At 39.7% G+C, this 25,605-nt stretch overlaps 1 protein-coding gene across 8 annotated transcripts in view; it reads left to right on the forward strand.

Annotated features, from left to right (window-relative positions):
* Positions 1-25,605, forward strand: part of ppp1r9ala (protein phosphatase 1 regulatory subunit 9A-like A) — a 133,946-nt gene that overhangs the window by 50,264 nt on the left and 58,077 nt on the right. For 7 of the 8 annotated variants that reach the window (XM_059647225.1, XM_059647226.1, XM_059647222.1 and 4 more), the window contains exons 6-13: positions 2,902-3,031; positions 3,444-3,587; positions 11,003-11,056; positions 11,156-11,385; positions 12,406-12,502; positions 12,598-12,745; positions 19,725-19,775; positions 22,336-22,487. In XM_059647225.1, coding sequence (XP_059503208.1) covers positions 2,902-3,031; positions 3,444-3,587; positions 11,003-11,056; positions 11,156-11,385; positions 12,406-12,502; positions 12,598-12,745; positions 19,725-19,775; positions 22,336-22,487 — 1,006 coding nt within the window. The remainder of the gene's footprint in view (positions 1-2,901; positions 3,032-3,443; positions 3,588-11,002; positions 11,057-11,155; positions 11,386-12,405; positions 12,503-12,597; positions 12,746-19,724; positions 19,776-22,335; positions 22,488-25,605) is intronic. The other variant, XM_059647227.1, reaches the window with a different exon arrangement.

A 25,605-nucleotide genomic window follows, 5' to 3' on the forward strand; every position in this document is an offset into this window, starting at 1 on the left:
TCAAATAACCTTTCCCCATTCAATGCCTATCAAGAATCTCACTTCCACCACCTTAAAAGTATTTGAAGTAGAGAATTTCTAAAACTTCTTCGGGGGGGGGGGGAAACCCATCCTTTTCTCCATCCTGATTGAGTGTTATTTAGAAGCATTCACTGTCTCAATTCTCCCATGGGAGAGGCAGCACAGTGGCTCAGTGGTTAGCATTGCTGCCTCTCAGCACCAAGGACCCAGGTTCAACTCTACCCTTGGGTGACTGTCAATGTGGGGTTTGCACTTTCTCCTTGTGTCTGAGTGGGTTTCCCCTCACAGTCCAAAGATGTGCAGGCTAGTTGGATTGGCCATGCCAGGTGGCCTGAAGTGTTCAGGGATATGTAGATTTGGTGAGTTATAGTGGATGGGTCTAAGTGGGATGCCCTGAGGGTCGATGTGAACTTGTTGGGCCGAAAGCCTGTTTCCACACTGTAGGGATTCTGAGATTCTATTCTTTGGGGAAGCATCTTTTCCACATTCAGCCTGTCATGACCTCTGAGGATTTTGTATGTTTCAATCAAGTCACCTGTGAGACTTCCAAAACTCCTCACCTGTCAAACTATTCTCATAACAACCTGCCCATCTTGGGGACCGCTTTGCAGAACACCTACGCTCACTTCACACTAAACAACTCCACCTCCCAGTCGCGAACCATTTCAACTCACCCTCCCATTCGTCGGATGACATGTCCATCCTAGGCCTCCTGCAGTGCCACAACGATGCCACCCGAACGTTGCAGGAACAGCACCTCATTTTTTGCTTGGGAACCCTGCAGCCCAATGGTACCAATGTGGACTTAACAAGCTTCAAAATCTCCCCTTCCCCTACTGCATCCCAAAACCAGCCCAGCTTGTCCCCACCTCCCTCACCTGTCCCTCCTCTCACCTATCTCCTCCTCCCACCTCAAGCCCCACCCCCATCTCCGACCACTAACCTCATCCCGCCTCCTTGACTTGTCTGTCCTCCCTGGACTGACCTATTTCCTCCCTAACTCCCTGCCTCTTTGACCTGTCTGTCTGTCTCCACCTATCTTCTCCTCCTCTATCCATCTTCCATCCGCCTCCTCCTCTCTCCCTATTTATTTCAGAACCCCCTTCTCCTCCCCCATTTCTGAACAAGGGTCGAGACCCGAAATGTCAGCTTTCCTGCTCCTCTGATGCTGCTTGGCCTGCTGTGTTCATCCAGCTCTGCACCTTGTTATCTCTCATTTCAGGTATTAGTTCAGTGTATTGATTTGGATAATATGGACGAAGAGTTGTTGCATGCTAAAAGCTGTTTGTGCCACACCTGCCAGTTGGATGCAGATAAGGTCCAATACAGATGAGTTACTCCAAAGAATACAGTTATCCTGCTTGTGAAAAATACTGCGCTTCCCTTGTACCCATGTATCCCATGTGATGTTATACAGAATGGTAGAATATTGGATGATAGGATGGTTGCGGCACAAAGGAGAGTATTGGGCTCATTGAATCAACGCCAGGTCAGTGCAAAACCAATTTAGCAGGTGCCATCCCTGCAGGCCTGCAATGGTTTTCCTCCAAGTGCTTATCTAATGCAGTTTAATAGCCACAATCTAACCTGGAACTCCACACATTTAGGGCGTTGGTTTTCAGAAGGTAATCATCTGCTACATAATATATTTTCTTCACATCAACTTCAACTTATTTGTTACTAAGTTCAACTAATTGACAAAATCAATGATCAGAAGAGACAATGTCTCTCTACCTACTCTGTTCAGATATCTCATGAATTTGAACACTGCCGACAAATCTCCTCTTATGATGTCCCTAGCCCCAAGAATCATTCTCATAAATCTCTATCCTCTCTCAAACCTCATAAAAGTTCCCAGAATTGGACACACTGCTCCATTTGCAATCAAACCGGTGTTTATAACAATTCATCGAAACCTTCTTGCTTTAGTACTCTAGATTGGGTACTTTAGTACTTTAGATTGGGATTGCACATTTTTAGTTTTTATATTTTAACCACTTACTTGATTTGCCCTGCTACCTTCAAAAATTATGCATATATATTCCAAGATTTTTTTATTCCTGCACTTCCTTTAAAATTGTATACATTAGCTCTTACCTCTTCCTTCTCTTGCCAAAGTATATTACTTCACAATTTGCCACATTAAATTTCATGCCACATTTCACCAGCCAGTCAGTGCGCACTTCAAGTCTATTCTTATCATTCTCCTTGCTGTTTACTGTACTTTGAAGTTTTGTCATCTGCAGATTTTGAAATTGTGCTCTGTATGTGCATTAATACACATTAAAAAAAGGCAGTCGTCCTAGCACTGACCCTGGGGCACAATACTTTTTATACTTGCCTTCAGTCCAAAAAGTAACTGTTTAATACTGTTCTATTTCCTGTTACTCAGCCACACATCCAGTTTGCCACTGACCCTTTTTATTCTGAGCTTCACCTTTGCTGACAATCTTGTTTTGTGGTGCTTTATCAAATATCTTTGGATATCCATGTGAAGCTAAGCAACCATATCACCATCAATAACCTTACCTGTTACTCAACAAAAAAAAGTCAGTTTACTTAAATACAATTTGCCTTTAACAAATCCATACCAGTTTTCCTAATTCAGGTACACTTGTCCAAGTAACGTTTAATTTTTTCCAGGTTATTGTTTCTAAACGATTCTCCATCACCGGTGTTGAACTGTATGACTTATAATTACTAGGTTTATTTCTGCATCCTTTTTAACGTCTGGATTTATTTAGTTCTCTGGGACACTCTCCTATCTAAGGAGGATTACGTATACATTATTTGTATGTTGGAGAAGATAAAAGCAAATCTGTTAATGAATATATAAAAACTCAAATATCGATACAAACAACTATGAAAATATTTCTATAGATTCCGTATTGGTCGAGAAAAACCTGGACAACAGAGTGAGGTTGCTCGTCTTATCAGTGAAACTTTGGAACAGGAAAGATGCCAGGAGGCACTGTTGGAGCAGCAATATAGTACCAGTGATAATGAGCAGGTAAATTGATTCATCTTCTCTTTGATACTAAATGATAGATGTGATACTCTGTTTCATTTCCTTGCTGCCATCCATCTAATGTCATTCAGCCACAATAATTATTTGTAAACTTAAAATCATAATTTTGGTGTAATTTTGTTCTGAAGACTTTAGCCAAGATAGAATCCTAGTGCCAGCAGTTAATTCTGCTTGTGTTATATTTAGCATGTTCGGATTAACAGAATATGCTTGTCAAAAGCAGTAGTGTTTAAAATATCAAATATATATAATTATTGGTGTTAAATCTTTAAGGAAGAAGGGGAGATGAGCAAAAGAGTACTTTTATGGAAAATGGCAGGTCTTAATGTGACCATTTATTGAGAAGTAGCCATACGAAATTGCTTACAACTTTGTTTGTTGTTTTTTTCTTAAGTCTGAAGAGTTTCCTGAAGATGAAGGAACAATTTCAAACGAAGTTGGAGTTGAAGTGACAGTTGAAGTTGCTCAGCAAACTGAAAATGAAAATGTACACTTGCCATCAGACATGGATTCACTCCTTGCTCTTAAATTGAAAGAGGTAATAACATTGCATTTAGTCTTTTGTATTTCATATTTTGTTACTTTTGAAACATGAAGGATTAGGTCTTCTGTGTCAAAACTCGGTGATTCATCAAAATGATATAATACAAAATGCACAGGTGCTGTCAGCATTTTTACTTTGTTTATTGAGTAGATGGAATACACCAATTTATATTGCATATTGTACAAAAGCATGAAGTTAATACATTGAATTATCTATTGCATCTTCATCATAGCCTTTATCTTAGGTTTTTTTTCATTTATCTCAGTTGCACCAGTTCTGATTTTTTTAACTTGGAAAAGGGTGCCTCTGACATGTCCACTTTGTTCCTCAACTGAGGATTCTACAGCACTGTTGTCGACAGGGCCCTCAACCAGGTGTGGCTGTGTCCTGTGCTTCAGTCCTCATCCAATTCTTTCTCTTACACAACAGCGATGGGTCACCTTTGTCCTCACCTCCACTCAACCAGCATTTACATGCAGAGGATTATTAGTCACTTTTTCCACCACCTCCAGTGGAATACCACCACCAGATGCATATTCCTCTCCCCTCCCTTATCAACCTTTTGCAAGGACTGTTCCTCCAGGACACCCTGGTTCTCACTCTTTCACTCCTTACCCACTGCCTCCACTCCATAGCCCCCTGGCACTTTCTCTTGCAACCGCCGAAGTTGGAACACCTAACTGTTTACACCCTTCCTCTGCTGTATCCAAAGGCCCAAACACAACACACCTTCCTGGTGAAGCTGTGTTTTACCTTCACTTCCTTCAATCCAGTCTACTGCATTTGTTGCACACAATGTGATTTCCTCTACACTAAAGCAACAGAGCATAGACAGGGTGACCGCTTCACAAAACACCTATTTTCTATCTGCAAAAAAACTCTATTCTTCCAGTTGCTGCCACTTCAACACACCATCTTGTCCCCCGGCCAGCATCTCTGTCTCAAGCTTGCTACAGTGCTCCAGCAAAGCTCAGTATGAGATGGAAGAACAGCACCTTATTTTCTGCTTGGGATCTCAGCAGGCTTCTAGACTCCATATCGAGTTTAGCAATTTTAAGGCTTGATGTACCATCTCCTCTGTCCTTACCCCAACACCCAGACACCATGCCTTGTTATCCAATGGTTTGCTGTTATACACAACCCATTGTTAACCTCAAATAGTCTCCATTAATAGCTATTCATTCTGCTAGGCTGGTCGTTATCCACTCCCTTGTCTGTCCAACTGCTGTTAATCTTCACCTATTGTTTATTCCTTAATCCCTCTCCCACCCTATTTTCTGCATAAAAACCAACCATTTCCTAGCTACCATCAATTCTGAGGCAGGGTTCCTGGATCCGAAGCGTTAATTCTGATTTCACTCCACATATGTTGCTGAGCTTTTCCAGTAATTTCTGGTTTTGTTTCTTTCAGGCCTCCGCTTATCTTAATAACCTAGGTTTAAAGTTTATATTTTTGATTGCAGCTGAGAGTTGAATTTCTATTGTATATGTGCACCATACCTAGGTTCCCAAGCTGTTTCTGTACCAGTCATCACTTGCACTGAGGAATTATTTTCCTTAGTTTCCATCAGCCACAGATCAAATATTTCAAAATTATTTGAAGAGAAACTGGAAGAAAACTTTCAAAAAACTATACTGAGGTAAAATATATATGGAGTGTTAACTTGGAAAACTATCTGAGATGTATATATCTGAATATAACAAAAAATTGTTGTCACTTTTTTTTGAATAAGTACACATAGCATTTAGTTTGTGTGCTTATTTTTTTGAAAATGAGGGGTAAATTATTAATTACATAGTGATTGATAATGAGGTTATGGAGAGAAAGTGTCTTGTAAAGTTTTCAGTTTTCAAAAATCTTGATTGGACTTGTCCATTAAGTCAGAAAAAGTGGTAGTTTCCACCTGTTGATAAAACCATAAGAAATAGTAACAGGAGAAGATCAATCAGCCCCTTGAGCCTGCTCCACTGTTCAACGCACTACTGATCTGAAATTCCTCACGTCTATTTTATTGCCTTTTCCACTTAACCCTTGATTCCCCTACAAATCAAGGAACTGTAACTATACACAGCTTTCTGTGGCAAAGAGTTCCAAAGAACTCAACCCTCTGGAGACAAAACAAATTCCTTCTCATTTCAGCCCTTTTACTATGAGACTATGCTCTCTGGTCTTAAACTCTTCCACAAGTGGAAACATCCTGTCTCTTAAGAAGCCTCTTAAGAATCCTGTATGTTTCAATGATATCACATCTCATTCTTCTAAATGCCAATAAGTAGAGTCCTAACCTGTTAAGCACTTGCTCATAAGACAATCCCTCCATACCAGGGATCATCCTAGTGAACCTCTTCTAAGTTGCCACTGAATGAAATGATATATTAAACATCAAAAAGGGATCAAAACTGCTCACAGTACTCCAGATGTGATCTCGCCAGCACATTGTACAATTGCAGTAAGACTTCCCTACTCTTAAAGTCCAACCCTCTTAAAGTAAAGGCTTACATTCCCCTTCCACTATTTTTTATCATACACAAGACAGAATATGAAAAGTAGAAAGAAAAGTAAATGCTGTTTCTCATTTTCTGAACTCATTACAGCCTTGGTCCAAACATGGATATGTGCATTTGTAGGTAATACTCATTGCTACCATTGTGTTTCAATAGTGAAAGGTGTGAACGTGGAAGGTGATAGATAGGGTGCCATTCAAACAGTCTGCTTGATGGTGTTGATCTTTTTGAGCAGTGTTGGAGCTGCACCCATTCAGGGATGTAAAGAGAATTCCATCACATTCCTGACTTGTCTTATAGATGGTGGACAGTTATTGGGGAGGCAGGAGTGAGTTAGTTGCTGCAGAATTCCAATTTGTGACCTGGTCTTGCAGCCACAGTGTTTGTATAGTTGCTCCAGTTCCGTTTCTGTTATTTGTAATCCCCAACATGTTGACAATGTAGATCTCAAAGGTAATGCTAATGAATGTCACTGGTTGATGGTGACCTTCTCTTATGTTATGCACGGCCACTTTTTGTGAGTTAAGTGAGTTGGTTAGATAGAGGGGTGATGTGCAGTAGCTCACTAAGCCTCCCTCAAAAACAACCAAACCTGTCACTTCTGCCAACTTCAGGGATAAAGGGAGCAGATAACATAGAACACCATCACTTGCAAGTTTCCTTCCAAGCCAAATGTCATTCTTACTTGCAATTATGTTGCAATTCCTCCACTGTCATTGGGTCGTAATCCTGGAACTCACCTCCTAATAGCAGTGGTTGTATCTACACCACAAGGATTGTGGCAGTTCAAGTATGCATCTCTTGAAAGAAGGCACTTCTCCAAGGCATTTAGGATGGACAATAAATGCTAGCCTAACCGGTGATGCATTTGTCCCATGAACAAATTTATTTAAAAAGCCACAAAGAAATGTTAAAGGAGAGAAATCTATTAAAGCTAAAATAGAGAAACAAAGAACTGCAAAATAAAAACTGGTGAAAGATGACCATTTTCTCTGGTTTACTATTTGCAGTGCTAATGTTAAATATTGATTTTGTATATAAGCAGAGTATCAAAACCAACATTTGCTCGTGACAAAATAAAATTATATCAACAATCTTGCACGTCCTGTTGACCAATTTTTGTTGTTCCTTCTATTAATTGTTTAATTAAAATTTGTGATTATAACCTCTCAACAGTAGTGACAATATTCTGTTTTTCTTCTAATTGCTCAGTGTTTACTGTAATGAACATCATGTGTACCAACCAAGTCTGGTTAAGCCACTTCCTCTCTTCCTATGCAGAATTTTGCACAGACCAAAGTAGCTTTTCATCAAAACAAATTCTATTTGCCTTTCTAATCACTTTCTGTATTTGCATACAAGCTTTGTGATTCTTGATGTAGCTAACAGAAGTCAGAAGCCTTTCAGAAGTTAGAATAGAAACATTTTCTCCTGCGAATTAATCATCATTCCTGCACAATCGTTTGGATTGTTCTAATCAATAAATTATTACAAGTGGTCAAGGGGATTAAACAGAATCAGTTTTAAAAATTGTGCTGTATTACATTGATTATATTATGCCATGATCTTTTATATTTGACTTTCCAATGTATAGTTTTCCCACTTACAGTTTACCAACTTTGCAGTAATATTGATGGCATCAAAACTAGTTGTCAACAACATTGTCTTGTGAAACATGTTACAACTTCTTGTGTCTGTACGTGCAAAAATCCAGATACTGCTATTAGCGATTCTTAGCAATCCACAGCTACCTAGTCAAAGACCCTGCAAGTGGCAATCTTTAGAATGTGCTGAACTGACAAATTCCCATTAATTTGTAATAACAAAGAAAATGTGTCCATTTTTTGTGATGCAGTTAGATATTTTACAATATTAAATTCTAACGGTTGTTAAGCATCTTCTCTGACTCTGGAAGCTAATTTTATATTTGTGGAATGAGTTTTCCGTTATGATTCGATAGTTTAATATAAAAGTTTTAAAGCTTTGTTTTTAATATTTCAGGTTTCGAGTGTCTGTGTCCGTGTCCCAATCTTTATTTTTCTCTCTGCAAGATGTATTTGGTAAAGAAGTGTAGTGGATTTTATTTCCTGATTAGCTGACTGTAATGGCATGTCAACCTGTTGAAGCTGCCAAACAGCATAAGCAGATAGTGATAGACAGAACAAAGCGAATCTGCAGCCAACTGATCAGATCTAAGCTCTCCTGCCACATCAAGTTGTGAATAGTGGTGGAAATTAAATAACTCACTGGAGGAGGTGGACGCTCCGCAAATCGCCCCATACTCAAGAGCCCAACATGTCAATGCAAAAGAAAAGGCTGAAGCATTCACAGTAATCTTCAGCCAGAGCTATCAAGTGGATAAACCTTCTTGACCTCCTCCAGTGGTCCACAGCATCACAGATACCAGTCTTCAGCCTATTCAATTCAGTCCACGTGATATCAAGAAACAGTTGGAGGACTGGATACTGCAAAGTATCTGGATTTTGACAACATTCTGGCAATAGTATGAAGATTTGTACCTCAGAACTTACCACTCACCTATCCAAGCAGTTCCAATACAGTTGCAACACTAGCATCCACCTGACAATGTGGAAAATTGCCCAGGTTTGTTCTGTACACAAAAAAAAGGATAAATTCAAACCAACCAGTTACTGCCCCATCAGTCTACTCTCAATCTTCAGTAAAGTGATTAACAGTGTCATCAGAATAACCTCTGTTGTCACATTTGAATGAGTGCAGTGCGAAGTTTGTAATGTAGGCTGTTGATGCCATCTTAGGTACAGGGACCTAGGTACAGATACTTAGTGTTTCACAAAATTGAAATAGTAAGAAACAGATTAGCATGGGAATACAGAGTTTAAAAATCCAGAACGAGAATAAAAAGTGCTTATAAAGTATTCAAGTTACAGTCTTTTTTTCCCAATATGAATCTGTGCCTGCCGATTTTTGGAACACAAGGCCATTGCTGCCTTTACACACTGGCCTTAATCCAGGACTCAGCCCGCTCTCGCTGTGCTGCCACACTGGGACACACCTGCTCAACAAAACTTGTTCAGTGACTCCCAGCTTGGGTTTGGCTGGGGCCAATCTGCTTCTGACGTCATTACAGCCTTGGTTCAAATGTGGACAAAGAGCTAAATTCCAGAGGTGAAGTGAGAGTTCCAGCCCTTGACATCAAGGCTGAATTTGATAAAATGTGATAACAAGGAGCCCTAGCAAAATTGGAATCTTTGGGTTTCAGGGGAAGACTCTCTGGTGTTTGGAGCCATACCTGGCACATATGAGGCGGTTGTAGTTGTTGGAGGTCTGACAGCTGAGCTGCAAGACATTTGTGCAGGAGTTTCTTATGGTAGTGTGCTAGGTCCAGTTATCTTCAGCCGCTTCATCAATGACCTTTCCTCCATTATAAGGTCAGAAGTGGAAATATTGGCTGATAATTGCACAATGTTCAGCACCATTCATGACTCCTTGGATGTTAGAGTCCATGTTCAAATGCAACAAGATCTGGACAATATCCAGGCTTGGGCTGATGAGTAACGTTTGCATCACACTTAAGTGAGGCATTGAACATCTTCAGTAAGAGACAACCTAACCATCACCCCTTGACATTCAGTAGTGTTAACATCACTGAATCTTCCATTATCAACATCCTTGGGGTTACCATTGACCAGAACCTCAACTAGACTCACCAAATAAACACAGTGACGACAAGAGCAGGTTAGAGGAGAACTGCGGCGAGTATCTCACTGCCTGACTACCATTTACAAGTCCCAAGTCAGGAGTGTGATAGAATACTCCCATTTGCCTGATGGATGCAGCTCCAACAACACTCAAGAAGCTTGGCACAATCCGGGACAAAGCAGCCTGTTTGTTTAGCACCACGTCCATAAGCATCCACTCCCTCCACCTCAGTAACCCCAATGTGTACATTCTACATGATGCAGTGCAGAAATTTGCCAAAAATCCTCAGATAGCACCTTCCAAACCCACGACCACTTCCATGTTGGAGAACAGGGGTCACAAGTACTTGAGAACACCGCAACCTGCAAGTTCACCTCCAAGCAATTCACCATTCTAATTTGGAAATATATTGCCACTCCTTCACTGTTGCTGGTCAAAAGCTTGGAAATCCATCCCTGATTAGGTCTAGGCCCGAAACGTCTGCCTTCCTGCTCCTCTGGTGCTTGGCCCGCTGTGTTCATCCAGCTCTACACCTTGTTATCTCAGATTGTCCAGCATCTGCAGTTCCTACGATCTCTGAGATTGATAGACAGCTTTTTCTTGAGATCAGTGAGTGCTGTTATCATGAGATTTACAATAAGGAATAAATATTTATTTTAAGACTTGCTGTGCAGGAAATTGTCCACCTCTTTAACAAGGACATCTCACCGTCTTAATAAGATTTGTGTTTTTACTTAAATTGGCAGTTTGGTGCAAACTTCATGAATGCACTCTGTTTTAGAAAATGTATTTATGGAAGCTTTCTGTATTTCATCTGTTGGATTTAAAAATAATACGTATCTTTAACTTTGGCCAAAATGGTGTTTAATTCGATGTCCTCCAGTTTTACTCTAGGTACTCACTTGAGGCCTAGCACTATGTAACATACTAATGAAGGAAAATATGCCTTGAACATATGAAATTTCTAACTCCTTAGATTCTTTGTTTCTGTGCTGTTTATTGGAATTTTTGATGTGCCACATATGACATTATCTCAAACAGAATTCTAATAAAATAAATCCTAAGTGCTTGAGTAAGGAAACCTCATCCTCTTTCCGTCCTGAAGCATTTCACTATGTTTATGAAATAGTTCGTCATTGGCCCATACTCAGACATCAGCACAAATTTACCTATGCAGGCATCATCAGTTTAATTGCCTTTCCAATTTGTATGTTTATCTCCAGCTTGAAACTAAGAATGCCATAACTGCAGCAGAACTCAGTGAATTGACAGAAAGGGTGTGTAGATATTTTTACTAATATTTTTAAAAATGCTGTTTGAAAATTTATTGTTTATAGACTGTTCTAGTACTTACAGATGCTCTTCATTTATGACAGCTGAAAATTGCTGAAGCAGAGAAACTTAAATGGGAAACTACAAAGATGCAGCTTCAGCAAAGTGTTGAAGAGAATAAAGAGAAAATGCAAAAGGTGGAAAAGTATTGGTTAGAAGCGCAAAATCTTTGCAAAATGGTAAATGAGCACTTGAAAGAGACCCAGTCTCAGTATGATGTTTTGGAGAAGAAATATAACAAAGCTAAGAAACTGATAAAGGAATACCAACAGAAGTAAGTTTTTCTTAATGCACTTAGAGAGTAATACGGTAATAATTGATAACTGTTGGAATTAAATCATTATTTAATGGCTGACTGTGCCACCCCCACCCATGTCAGTGGTACTTCACCAATGAGATGAAAAGAAAACATTTGTTTTTACATTGCACTTTACTCAAACCTAGGGACACCTCAAAGCACTCTATATGAAAGAAATTCTTTTTCACTAACGCAGAAAAAGCAGTAGCCCAAACAGTAACATGACAATGACCTGATAAATCTGTTGTTCTTATTTTGATTGAAGAATAAACGTTGGCATGGACACTGAGAATATTTTCTCTGCTCTTTAAAACAATGCCGTAGGATCTTGTATGTCCCTGTTACAGAGCAGAGAGAGCCTCAGTTTAACATCTCTACCAAACGATGACACCTCTGATACTCTGACCTCCCTTACTATTCCACTGGAGTATCAGCTGAAATTTTTGTTTTCATTCTTCTGAAGTGGGACTTAAACCACAATCTCTGAATGAGAAACAACCGTTCTAGAAACTGAGTGACAGCCGACACACACCTTCAACATAGCTTATCAAGTACCATACTACAGATTTTAGAGCAGCCCTAACACTTAAGCCCCAAATATAACATTATATGGGGTGATCAAGTAATAACAGTCTGTCCACTATAAAGGAAAGTGATGATATTTAAAAAGTGATCTGGAATAGATGCTCTGACATGTTATTAGAAAGGTGTCAGTCACATCTAGTCGCGAGCTGGTTTGAGGATGAGCAACAGTTGTGTACTAAATGCCAGTGGCAGTTGGAAATGTAGAAATCTAAACCTAAGAGGAGTAACTCGTCAATGATGAATAATATAGAAAGTAAGTTTAGATACATCTGAACTAGCAATTTTTCTTGAAGAATTAAGGTAACAACCCTGTTCACTACTTTGCGAAATAAAAATACCCAATGATCTCTGTTTTGTGATTATTAAAATTAGTACTGTGATAAAATGATCTGAGCTTACTTGCCATTTTAGAGAGATTGAATTCATTAAAAAGGAAGAAGATTACAGAAAAGTTCTGGAAGATCAAGAAAAAGAACATGCAAAACAGCTGAAAGCCCTACATGATCAGGTTAAAACTGATTAAAATTCAGTTGCTGTTTGTCTACAGAATCCATTATTACCCTAAAGAAATAATACCTGAATGTAAACACATGTATTCTTCAGATACTAGAACTGAAAAATGAACTGCATTCCACGGGACAGATGCCTCCATTACATAGCAACAGTACGCTGGACAAAACGGAGCTGGAATTTGAGAGTCAAGAGCAGATTGAAGATATTTGTAGTAAAGAGGAAGATGACACAAATCAATGTGAGTCATAATACATAAACGGGACAGAGACCTTTTGTAGCATTGATTTTATTCTCTGAGGAGTAGTACCACAAACTACTGAAAAAAAAAATTTTTATTGTGGTAAAATTCCATCAAGGACACACTTATTTTTGACCTACATGCTGTTTCCCTGTATTGCTCTTTATTTTGCCTTGCTGTAGGGGACCCTTTCTGATGTCATACATGTTGGTTTATTACATCCAGAGATACCTCAGTATAAATTAGCTGTATTGTTTATTGCACAAGATGTAAAGAGTTAGCTATTTGGGGCAGCCAACAGAGCATAGACCGAGTAAAGAGTACTGTGCAGTGTGCGTGGTTTTTCTTTTGTCTTAGTATATCACGTTCTTGTCACCTTCCTTTCAAAAAAAAAAGGATATGAAGGAAACTGATCCTTTTCAAAGGAATGTAGAATGGTTATGGCACAAAAATAGGATTTGCAACCAGTTGCGTATCTTTGCTTTTTTGCAAGAGTAGTTTGCCTTCTGTAACTCACTCTGCCCGTGGAAATGAAACAGATTTGCTGAGTTTTGTCTTCCAGGGCTGTTGCTGCTTACTAACGTTTAACTAAATTATGTGGCTAATTCAGCGTTAGATAATGGACGTAGCTCATAGCCCCCTAAATGATGATCCAGTAAAGAGGAAAACTGAGAGCTATGGTCAATGACCCTGACGGCAGTCAATGAGAAAATGCTGTAATCTATTATTAAGCAAATAAGCCCTAACAATACACGAAGAAAATCATAGTGTGATCAGATAAATTCAATATGATTTTATGAAAAAGGAAATTATATTTGATAGATTTAAAGTTTTTTTATATATAAACAGGAACCAGTAGATGCAATATACCTGAATTTCCAAAAGAATATTGATAAGATGCCAGAGAGAAGGTTACTGCACCATATAAGTGCTCATGAATTTGGGGTAATATATAGCATGGATAACAGATTGGTTATTAGGCAGCAAGGAAAGGACAGGAATAAATGAAGAATTTTAAGATGGTGGGAAGCAGTGCAGGAACTTTAGCAATTTACAATCTATATTGTAGATTTGGATGAAGAGAGATAGTATAATATAGCTAAGTTTGGCAAGTGCAGAAGCATGATTTACAGCCTTCTGAACTGGTGAAGCAGCTGGAATTCCTGTGGTATATACGTGAAGTAGACTACCCTTAATGTATTTAAGGAGGTACTCATACCACCGGTTTGGGACTTGTAGACACAAAGTAGTCGAATGACTGCCAGAATGAGCAGGCAGTGCGTTAAATTCCCCAAGTCTTGTTTGATAACCAGTTTTTGGTTTGCATGCTGATGAGGCAGATATTTCCTCAGGAATACAGCAAGAATCAAGTCTGAGTGAAAAAAGACAGGTCTAAAGACCAGGTTGATTGAGAATTTGACAGCCAGAGGAGCAAGCAGGCTCTCTACCCTGTAGATGTAAAGTGGTTTGGTACGTTTCTTCACTGACGCTAGGGTCAGAGGTGCCACAAGTGGCTACAGGACATTTTTCTGGAGAAAAGTGAAAAGCTCGCAGTAGTGATCTGCATTGGTACTAATGAGGTTTGATAGGAAGACAGATGAGGTCCTGAAGGAAAATTTTAATACGTTAAGAAAAAAGTTTAAAAATCAGGACCCCAAAACCAGTGATCTCAGGATTACTCCCAGTGCCATCAGCTGTTGATTGCAGGAATATGGGAAAAGACTGATTGAACATGTGGCTAGAAAATTGCTGGAGAATGGAGGGCATCAAATTTGAGTGAAGTGGGACCCATACAAGGATTGCACCATATCAGGACAGGGACTAACATCCTTGCAGGGAGATTTGCAGATGCTGTTTGGTAGGATTTAAACTTGTTTGGCATGGGGCTGGGAATTGAGATGGAGATCAGATCATGTGGAGAGAAGCATATTGGTAATGGGAATTAGAAAAGTAGTAAGCAAAATTAAAAGTCAGAGAAAATGGAAGCAAACGCTAAACAGAATGATCAGAATGTGGAAGAATTTTTTAATTTATATGGACATTTATTGCTTGTCCCTAAATGCCCATGTGCTATACAAAGCTATTAGGGAGGTATTTCCAGGATCTTCACTCAGTGACTGGAGGAATGTGTCATATTTCCAAGTCAGAATGGTGAGTGGTTTCGAGGAGAGCTTGCAGGTAGCAGCGTTCCCATGTATTTTCTGCCGTTGTCCTTCGATATGGAAGTTTTGGCAGGTGTTGTCTAATGACTTGTAGTAAAATTCTGCAGTGCATCTTATAGATAGTAACAGAAGTGTACACTGAGTGTAGACAGGGAATGATTGAATGTGGTACCGATCAAGTGAGCTGCTTTGTTTTGGATGGTGTTGAGCTTCTTGAGTGCTGCAGCTGCAAACATCCAGGAGAGTGGGGAACATTCCATCATACTTCTGACTTGTGCTTTGTAGATGGTGGACAGGCTTTAAGATGTCAGGAGGTAAGTTACTCACGGCAGTATTCTTAGCCTCTGACCTGCTCTTGTAACCGCTGTATTTAGTCCAGTACAGATTAGATTGCCTCTTATTAGAGGTGATCGTTGCCTGGCATTTGGGTAGTGCCCAAGCCTTGATAATGTCCAGATCTTGTTACATTTGGACATGGACTGTTTCGGTATCTGAGGAGTTGCCAATGGTGCTGAACATTGTGCAATCATAGGTGAATATTCTCACTTCTGACCTTCTGATGGAAGGAAAATCATGATGAAGCAGCTGAATATAGTTGGGCCGAAGAGCACTACTCTGAGGAACTACTGCGGAGGTGTCCTGGAGCTGAGATAACTGACTTCCAGCAAGCACATCAATCTCCCTACATGCCAGGTATGGCTCCACCATCAGAGATTTTGACCCATTGATTCCAGTTTTGTTTGGGCTTGTTAATGCCACAGTGAATCAAATGTGGTCTTAATATCAAAGGTTGTCACTTTCACTTCACCTCTGGATTCAGCTCCTTTGTCCATGTTTGAACCTAGGCAATAATGAGGCTACAAGCTAAGAAGCCCTGGCAAAACCTGAACTGGATGTCGCTGAGCAAATTATTGTTGTGTGAGAGCACTGTTGGTGATACCTTCCATCACTTTGACTGAGAATAGACTGATGGGATGGTAGTTGACCAGTCTGTTTTCCTGCTTTTTGTGTACAGACATATTAGGACAATTTTCTACGTTGTTGAGTAGATGCCAGTATTGTCGATGTACTAGAAGAACTTGGCTAGGGTACAGCAGGTTCTGGAGCACAAGTTTTTTGTGGTATTGTCACACAGTTGTCTAGAGCCCTAGACCTTCTTGTATCTAGAATCTCTAACAGATTTTTGGTATCACATGGGGTGATCAAATTAGCTGAAGACTGGCATTTATGATGTTGGGAAGCACTGGAGATAGCAGAAACGGATCATCTACTCGGTACTTCTGGCCAAGGATTGTTGCAAATACTTCAGCACTATTTTTTGCACTAATGTGCTGGGTTCTTCAATCATTGGGAATATTTGTAAAGCCACCTCCCCCAATGATCTCATCTGGATGTGGCTGGACTAGAGAGCTTATCTGTGATCCATTAGTTGTATTATCGCTAAGTTCTGGCAATCATTTGCTGCTTATGTTGGTTGGCAAGCAAGTAGTTCTATTTTGTAGCTTCATTAGGTTATCACCTCATTTTTAGGTATGCCTGTTGCTACTCTGGCATGCTGTCCTGCACTCTGTTGAACTGGGGTTAATCTTCTGCCATTGATGGTAATGGTTGAGTGATGATGTGCTAGACCATGAGATTGCAGATTGTGTTTGAATATAATTCTGCTGTTGCTGCTGCCATTGCCATTGTTGTTGCTATTGCCTGCAGCCCCTAAAGGCTGCCCAGTTTCAATTCGTTAGATCTGCTCAAAGTCTGTCCCATTTAGAATGATGAAGTGCCGCACAATGTGATTTAAGGTATTGTCAATGTGAACGTTTCACTTTTATGGATACTGTCATGGACAGATGCATCCGTGTTTGGCAGACTAATGAGGAGGAGGTCAAGCCTAGTTTTCCCTGGTTGTTTCCCTCACCACCTGCCACAGACCCCTGACCAGCTGGATCTGCCATAGTGTATTGGAATTGCTATAGTCTGAAAGCAGGCCATTTGGGTCCACACCAACGATTCGAAGAGCATCCCACCGTCTACCCTATCCCTGTAACACTGCATTTCACATGGCTAATCCACCTAACCTGCACACCTTTGGACAGTGGAAGGAAGCCTGAGCACCCGGAGGAAACTTAGGCAGACACTGGGAGAATGTGTAAACTCCATACTGACATTTGACAGAGGGTGGAATTGAAACTGGGTCTCCGGCACTCTGAGACAGCTGTGCCACCATGCTGCTGCCAAGCCACTCTTTTGTGGTGGACATTGAAATCCCTGACCCAGAGTGCATTCTGTGCCTTTTTCACCCTCAGTGCTGCTTTCAAGTGTTGCTCAATGTTTCGGCAGCTGAGGGAAGATGGTAAGTGGTAATTTGCAGGAGGGTTTCTTCCCCATGTTTGACATACCACGAGATTTCATGGTATGGAGACTCAATGTTGAGGACTCCCAAGGCAACTCCCTCCTGACTATATACCACTGTGCCTCCACCTCTGCTGGATCTGTCCTGCTGGCAGGACAGGACATATCCAGGTCTGGTAATGGTGTCTGGGACTTTGTCCTGATATGATTCTGAGAGTATGACTATGTTGCTTGACTAGTCTGAGGCAGCTGTTCCAGTTTTCATGATAGCCCCCAAATGTCAGCAAGGAAGTGGTTTGCAGGATTAATGGGGCTGTTTTTACCGTTGTTGTGCCGGGCAGTTTGTCTGGCTTCATTCTTTTCATTTTTGGGACTTTGTAGTAATTGATATAATTGAGTAATGTGCTAACCTATTCCAGACGGCACTTGAGAGTTAACTGCATTGCTGAGGGTCTGTAAGCCAGCCAGGTGAGAATGGCAGATCTTTTTTCGTGAAGAACATTTCTGAACCAAGTGGGTTTTTCTGACAGTCAGTAGGCATCATTAGACTCTTTAATTCTGGATGTTTGTTGAATTCAAATTCATCTGCTGTGGTGGAATCCAAATATAGAACATTACCTTGAGTTTCTAGATTGCTAATCTAGCAATACTACCACTAGTTCATTGCCTCTCCATAAAAGTGTTGGAAAGAAAATGTTAAACACGCTCTATTGGAATGTACAGAAGACTTGAAACAAAGTGGATGATCTGAAGGCGTACATTGAGTTGAATGGACTTAATGGCCATACAGAGATATGGTTACAGTGTAACCAGGACTGGGAACTCCATATTCAGAAATATTCATCACTTAGCGAGGGGACAAGGATATTGGTGGGGTATGAGTAGCACTTGGGAAGGTATGGCATGATAGTTAATCACCAGGATTCTAAGCAGTTGCATAAATGGCTTTACCAAAGCTTCTGTATCCTGGTAGAGATTTGTCAGTGTTACAAAAGTGATCACCTTACAATGTGAATGGAATGTCAAGGAATAAATCAGGAGACCATAGGAAGTGACATCAATAAAATGCTATTACTCTTTAAGAGACCAAGCAGGCATGGAAGTACACTACCTAGCCAATTCAAGATTGTCAAACATGATTTCCCTTTCATATATCTGTGCTGACTTTGCCTGTACTCATCACAATTGACAGAAAATGTTATCTCACCTGCTGTTGGATTAAGCAACTGTACTTTGGCATAAACTTTTAACTGGCTGATGCATTGGGGTGTTTTGAAAAAGTCTTTGACTAGATGTTGGAAATATTGATCAATGCTTCAAATACATGATGGCAAATCATATGCAGGCTTGTGCTATTTCCTATGCATTGACATTTGTTGACAGTTGACATTTTTGTAAGGTCAGCTATGGCTTACTTGATAGCACTCTGACCCAGTATTCAGAAGGGATGTGGGTTCAAGTCAAATTGCAAAGTCAAAAATCTAGGCACATACTTCAGTACTGAGGGAACCATGCACAGTCAGCCTAATCTTCTAGAGGAAGGCCATTGTAGCTCCCAGGTGGGGACATAGGTTCTGTGTCCTGGCCCATATTTATCCCTCAGCATCAATAAAGGCAGGTAATCAGATTACAGTATCACATTGCAATTTGTGGAACCTTGCTATATGCAAACTGGTTATTATTTCTTGCATTGCGAGAATTCAAAAATACTTTGTTAGCTGTAAAGTACTTTGGGCATTCTGAGGCCTTGAAATGCAATATTATAACTGTCAGTCTTTCTTTCGCCTAATCTAAGAATCCAGCTTCTTAGACGTGCAACTGAGAAGTGAGACTGGTTTACTTCAGTGCCGGGAAGAGTGAATTCCTGCTCGATGGTATACAAAGTCCTTGCACATCTAATAGCTTTTATTTTAGCTTTTATTTCAGCATTTCTACAGTAAGATCTAAAAGATACAATGAGAAGAAACTCATTTCTAAATGTCTTCTTTTTAAAGTAAACACTTTGATTTTTGAGGTAATTGTTGTAGACTAGTTGGGCACAACAAGCAGTGAATACCAATACTGGGATGGAGTTTTTTTCTAAATCTGTGGCATCAGATGTTTGGTCTGATATTCCAGAGCACCTTAGAGAAAATGCAGGGCAATCTGCCAGTAAAATGTCTTTCATTACTCACTTGTCAAATATGATTGCTACATTTTCTGTTGTTTTGTATTGTGGGTTTGTGCTTATGTGGCTTGATTGAGCCCCTCAAACTTAATAAAGCAAAAGGTTTTTTTAAGCTGGCAAAGAATGGTTCTTACTGTGGCTTTGGTTTGAATTAACCCCAACTTTAAGAACTAAATGAGTTAAAAATGCAGTAACTTCTTGTTCCAATTCACTTCTAAATATTTTTATATAACTGAACATTTAAAAAACAGCATCATTAAACATGTAATTATATTAAAATATATTGTTTCTTTTACTTGCAAAGCTCCTAAAACTGCTTTGGAACGGGAATGTAGCAGCACTTTCAAAATCTGTGGTAAGTTGTCATGTTAATATAAATATTAAACAATTTAAAAGGATTCTCACAATTAAAATAATTAAGTTTGAAAGCAACTAGATCAATTAAATATATTAGTACATCTAAATTTTAAAGTAAGTTTAAATTGTCTTGATTGCATTTGGAGGGTTTAATATATCTAACCACTGATCACCACTACTTCAGTCCCCACAAGTTGGAGTCTTTCAAACTTCCTGATTTATTTGGAGGACTCCCGAGACCACTGTTAAGAGACAAAGCTATTCTGGCTGATAGTTGAATTTCACACCATGAAGCTGTTACTTTAATCTTGCTGTCCTTCAATCTCCAATCCAAAATATCTTGAAAGGAAGATTTCTGTTATCAGTTGACTACTGGGAAAAATCATATGTTCACTATGATTTTGCCAATGGGATAAATGGGGGTAATATTAAGGTCATATAAGACCACCAGAATAATGTTGTTTTGTCAAGAACATTGGGAACCTTAGATGCATGCTTTGTCCCAACCCCTTCAGCCAAATGTAATTGTGATATTAGCCAATGTGCTTAATGGTTGCTTTTTGTATTGTTGTACTCTGGGATCTATGTTGCAGTGGCATTTTAGGATCACACAGGAGATGGCCTCCTGCAGCAGCCTCTAGGGCCATCAAAACCAGAAGCTGTGTAACTGAAAGAGGGGCTAAAGTTATCAAAGGCCCCTCTGCAGCTCCAGCAATTCAAATGGCATTGCTCCCCTCCAGTCAGTGGCAGTAAACTGCCTACCCACCACCCAACCTAACACCCCAAAATAATTATGCACTCTGCACATTCAAGGCCCCTTTGCAATTCCTTTTCTGCCTTATCAACTATTGCACAAGAGTAGCAGTTTTTGGGAAAACCAGCCTAATCAAGATCCTGAGTCTGGTTGCTGGCATGTGCCAGCTTGGGACCCCCCCCAAACCCCTCATTTGGTCCCTATGTTGTGGTTCTCTAAGGGCAGCCAAGACATTTGTAACATTACACACATGCAGGATGAGAGGATAGGGAGATAAAACAAAAACAGGAGATGTCAGAATGAAAAGGGTGGATGGAATTTAGGTGAGGAGAGGAGAGGAGAGTTAAAGCTTAAGGGAAAGAATAGGATGGTGAGACTCAATATTTGCCTTACTGGAGAAAGGAGCCATCTTTGGTACTTTGGGAATGTGTCAGGAGTAGATGATGGTGTAAATATAGTCATAGAAATATACAGCACGGAAACAAACCCTTCGGTCCAACTTGTCCATGCTGACCAGGTATCCTGTATAAATCTTGTCCCATTTGCCAGCGTTTGGCCCCTATACTTCTAAACCTTTCCTATTCATATAACCACCCAGATGCCTTTTAAATGTAGTAATCGTAACAGCCTCTACCACATCTCTGGCAGCTGAGTCCATTCATGCACCACCCTCTGCATGAAAAAGTTGCCCCTTAGAACACTTTTATATCTTTTCCCCCCCCCTCACCTTAATCCTGTGCACAGTAGTTATAGATTCCCCACCCCAGGGAAAAGACCTTGTCTTACTCGCCCTATCCCAGGCACCTCATGGTTTTATAAACCTCTATAAGGTCACCCCTCAGCCTCTGAACCTCCAGAGAAAATAGCCCCAGCCTATTCACCACTCCCTAGACTCCAAACGCTCCAACCCTGGCAAATCCCTGGAAAACTTTTCAGAACACTTTCTCTTTTCACCAGAATTGCACGCAGTACTCCAAAAGTGGCTGAACTAATGTCTTATACAGCAGCAACATGACCTCCTAACTCCCATACTCAATGCACTGACTGATAAAGGCAAGTATTCCAAATACATTCTTCACTATGCTGTCTACGTGCGACTCCACTTTCAAGGAGCCAGGAACCTGCACGCCAAGGTCTCTTTGTTCATTAGCACTCCCCAGGACCTTTGTGTGTGTGTGTGTGTGTCTGTCTGTCTGTCTGTCTGTAAATGAGATTTTTTGGGTGGGGTTGATGTGGAGCAATGTGCTTCATGTAAAATGTTTTACTTTGAACTCCAGTGACTATTGTTACTGAAGTGCAAGTTAGTTTGATTTGTGCTGGTTGAGGGGGTATACTGGAAGGAAAATCTGCTAGATATTTTTAATCAATCTGTTCAGATGTGTTAGGACAGCTCCAGACTAGCCGGACTTGAACCCAGGCCTCCTAGCTCAAAGGTAGTGACTGAACTATTGCACCCCAAATACCCCACCCCATCCCCGAAATCATGTTCCCCAGATAGCTCCATTATATTCATCTGACCATGGGAAAGCAGATTGACATGTCATTTTACTGTCACTACATTGTCAACAATACAGCATTCTTGTGCTTCACTGAGTTTCAGTTATATTCCCAAGTTTTGATTTAAGGGGTTGAGATCAAAAGCCAGATTGAAATGTAAGAGTGCTCCCATTTATTACTGTACTTAATATTGTCAACATTACATTTTTCAACTTGGGTTTAACTTAAAAATGTCCAGCCTTAAATTATAGTATTTTACCGGTTTCTAAAATTGCAAATATATTTACAAATTATTTTGATACTTCAGATTTTGATGAGGCTGTTCCTGAAACTAAGAGACTAGATACAAGTTCACACAAAGCAAAAGCCCAACTTGCTTTGAAAGTTAAAAGACAGCCTCCATCTAGGTTTAAACTAAAGGAATCCTTTGGAGCTGGTGATGATTTTGAAAGTATACAGGTAAGTACCGTATAAATTGCCTTTTTTGGTCAGTTTGTTTCTAATGTGGTCATGTTTGTGCTGAGTTAATCAGAATTAAATAAAGTAGATAAGGAAGGTTTGGGTATTGCTATCAGGCAGTTTACAACAGAGGTTTGCATTCGGAATAACTGTTGTGCCTGAGGATTCTTTGCTATAGTGGTTCAGAATATTTTCCAGAGCACCCTTCTTGTCCCATCGTACTTTGTCTTCCTCTGCTCCAAGCATCTTATTTGGGTTTGGATAGTTTCTGCCTTTTACTCGTTGTGACAAGGTATTCCAACACACCATAGAAAGTAATTTTTCCCAACTTGTCTATTCCTCCTTGAAGCAAAATTAAATTGGCCTCTTGTTACTGCTTCTCCAAACAGGAAGTGGTCCTTCCCTAATCACTTGATCAAAACTCTTTTATCATTTTAAGAACTTCCGTTAACACGCATGAGCATACTCTGTTGCACTGAAAATATTATAGTGTCTTTCTCTTTGTAACTGTTTCTCAACTCTGGTGAATTGATCCTACAATTAACACTGTCTTAAGCAGTTTATTACAAACTCCTGATTAGTATGTTACTGTTGTACTCAGTCCCTTATATTAAAACTATAATTGAATTTATCTTTGAATGGTTTTATCAACTAATTATTCCATGGAATTATACATTTGTACAAAAAAAGTCCATATTCATCCACACCCTCCCATGTTATTATGTGAAGCTTCAACTTATTTCTTATGTGTTTGCTTCCCAAAGGTATCCTATCACAAACCTACATTAAGTTGCATTATTTTGCCAAATTGTCTGCCTTCCTTATTTGTTTAGTGTCTGTTCTGTACTTGCATAGATATATTTATTCCGTTCTTTTAACATATTTACTGTACAGCAATTTGTCATACCACAGTGTAAAACATCCTGCAGCTATTCCTGTTTATCAAATCACCACCTGTTTTGTTATAATATTTGAGATTTTTTCCTTTTTTGTATCCAAATCCAAATACTAGAATTGTGACTATTATCGATAATCCTTGTATTCGTTTGTGCTATTCCCATAATTTTCATCACTTTTAAGTTACAGGCTAACAAAATGCATTCAATTTTATTTATTCATCACAAACATATGAAAATAGGAAACCTGCATACATTATATAATTTAAATGAGAACTTGAAATAAGTTGTTTGTGTCAAGACTTCTGTACCTTGAATGTGTATCAGACATTGCCATGTAGTTTTAGATCAACTGTTAGGTATGGAGACTTATTCTAATTACTTACCATTGGTCATTGGATAATTGATGGACTCAAAAGTCTAATCTGTTGTGTTCACGGTTTTTTTAAGCAGGAAGATGAGTGCTAGGATATTTACATATGTGATTTGCCAGATAACTGTGGCCTATTTTTATAGGTAATGTGTCTGAAATATTCTAAAATCATATTTTTAATGTTGTATAGGCATTATTATAGACAAGTCTTTTATATGAGAAGTCTATAACCTGGGTTTTAGTTTGACCAGTATGATAAAATTGAACTTAGGACCAATTCACCCATAATCTCAATGAATGGCAGAGTAGACTCATTGGGCTAAATGACCTGTATCTGCTTTTTATCTCATGGTCTTAGGTTTATCAGTTGGGCTTGCAGTGTGGTGCACTTAGATGTTCTGGAATCTATATGTATAATACGCAGGGCCCCATTTCTTTCAGACAGGAAGAACATGTATGCATATTGTAAGTGTTCCGATGCAACAAATTAGGTAACAGCAATTCAGGTTCATATCTCAGGGGTGTGCCAATCAGATTCAACCTGCCAGTACTAAATTTAAACAAAGCTTGGCTGTGAACTGTCAGTCATTTATTGTTTCATTCATGACAATGCCTCCAACAATCAGAGTCCGCATTACAATTAGTCAACACTCTCCTGTCATTTAGTTACCACCACTGAATCACAGTACCAGCTGTGTACCATCTACAACATGCACTGCAGAAATTTACCAAGGCCCCTTAGATACTCCGTCTAAACCAACGATCACTACTATACAGAAGGACAAGAATAGCAGAAGCATGGGAAGACCATCACCTGCAAGTTCCCCTCCAAACCATTCACCATCCTGACTTGGAAATATATTGCTGTTCCTTCAGTATCACTGAGTCAATGTCTTGGAACTCCTTCCTTAACAGCATCATGGGACTCTACTTGTCAACCAATCAGTCCTGACGTCTTGTGGAGTATGGATGTTGGCTTTCCCCTTGAATTGGTATTGCAATTTGCTGTGATGAGTGCAAGATGAAAAGCTTAGACAAAATGTGTTTCTATTTTTCAGCAATACTCAAATTTTGTTCTACCGAATTGCTATTTATTTTTTGTTCAAATTACTTTTGTATCTATAGTGATGATAAAATGATTTTTTAAAAATTCACTGATGGGATATCCGCATAGCTGGCTGGTCAATGTATTGCCCATCCCTAGTTGTCTTTGAGATGGTGGTGTTGAGCTACCTTTCCTGAACCGCTGTGCTGGGACTATTTTAAATGGAGCATAGGAGATTGAGGACTGACCTTAGAGATTTATAAAATAATGAGGGCCATGCAGAAAGTGAATAACAAAGGCCTTTTCCTGGAATTAGGATAAGGGAGTTCAAAACTAGAGGGCATAGGTTTAAGGTGAAAGGAGAAATATTTAAAAGGGACCTGAGGGGCACCCTTTTCACATTGAGGGTGGTGTGTATGTAGAATGAACTGCCAGACAAGGTTGTAGATGCAGATATTGTTAGAACATTTAAGAGATATTTGGACAGGTACATCAGCAGGAATGTTTTGGAAAGATATGGGCTAAGTGCAGGCATGTGAGACTAATTTAGTTTGGGGAGCTGGATTGGTTTGGATGAGTTGGACCAAAGGGTCTGTTTGTGTGCTGTATGACCTGATGAAATGTGCTGGGTAGACCCACGATGCCATCAGGGAAGAAATTCCAGGATTTTGACCTAGCTCTGTGAAGAAAGGGTAAAATGTACCTTAGAGAGGAACGTGCAGATGTTGGTGTTCCTAGGTATTCGCTGCACTTGTCCTTCTAGTGGCCATGGATTCGGAAGGTGTTATCTAACAATCTTCGGAA

Source organism: Stegostoma tigrinum, chromosome 7 (genome assembly GCF_030684315.1).
Source record: "Stegostoma tigrinum isolate sSteTig4 chromosome 7, sSteTig4.hap1, whole genome shotgun sequence".
Taxonomy (NCBI): Eukaryota; Metazoa; Chordata; class Chondrichthyes; order Orectolobiformes; family Stegostomatidae; genus Stegostoma; species Stegostoma tigrinum.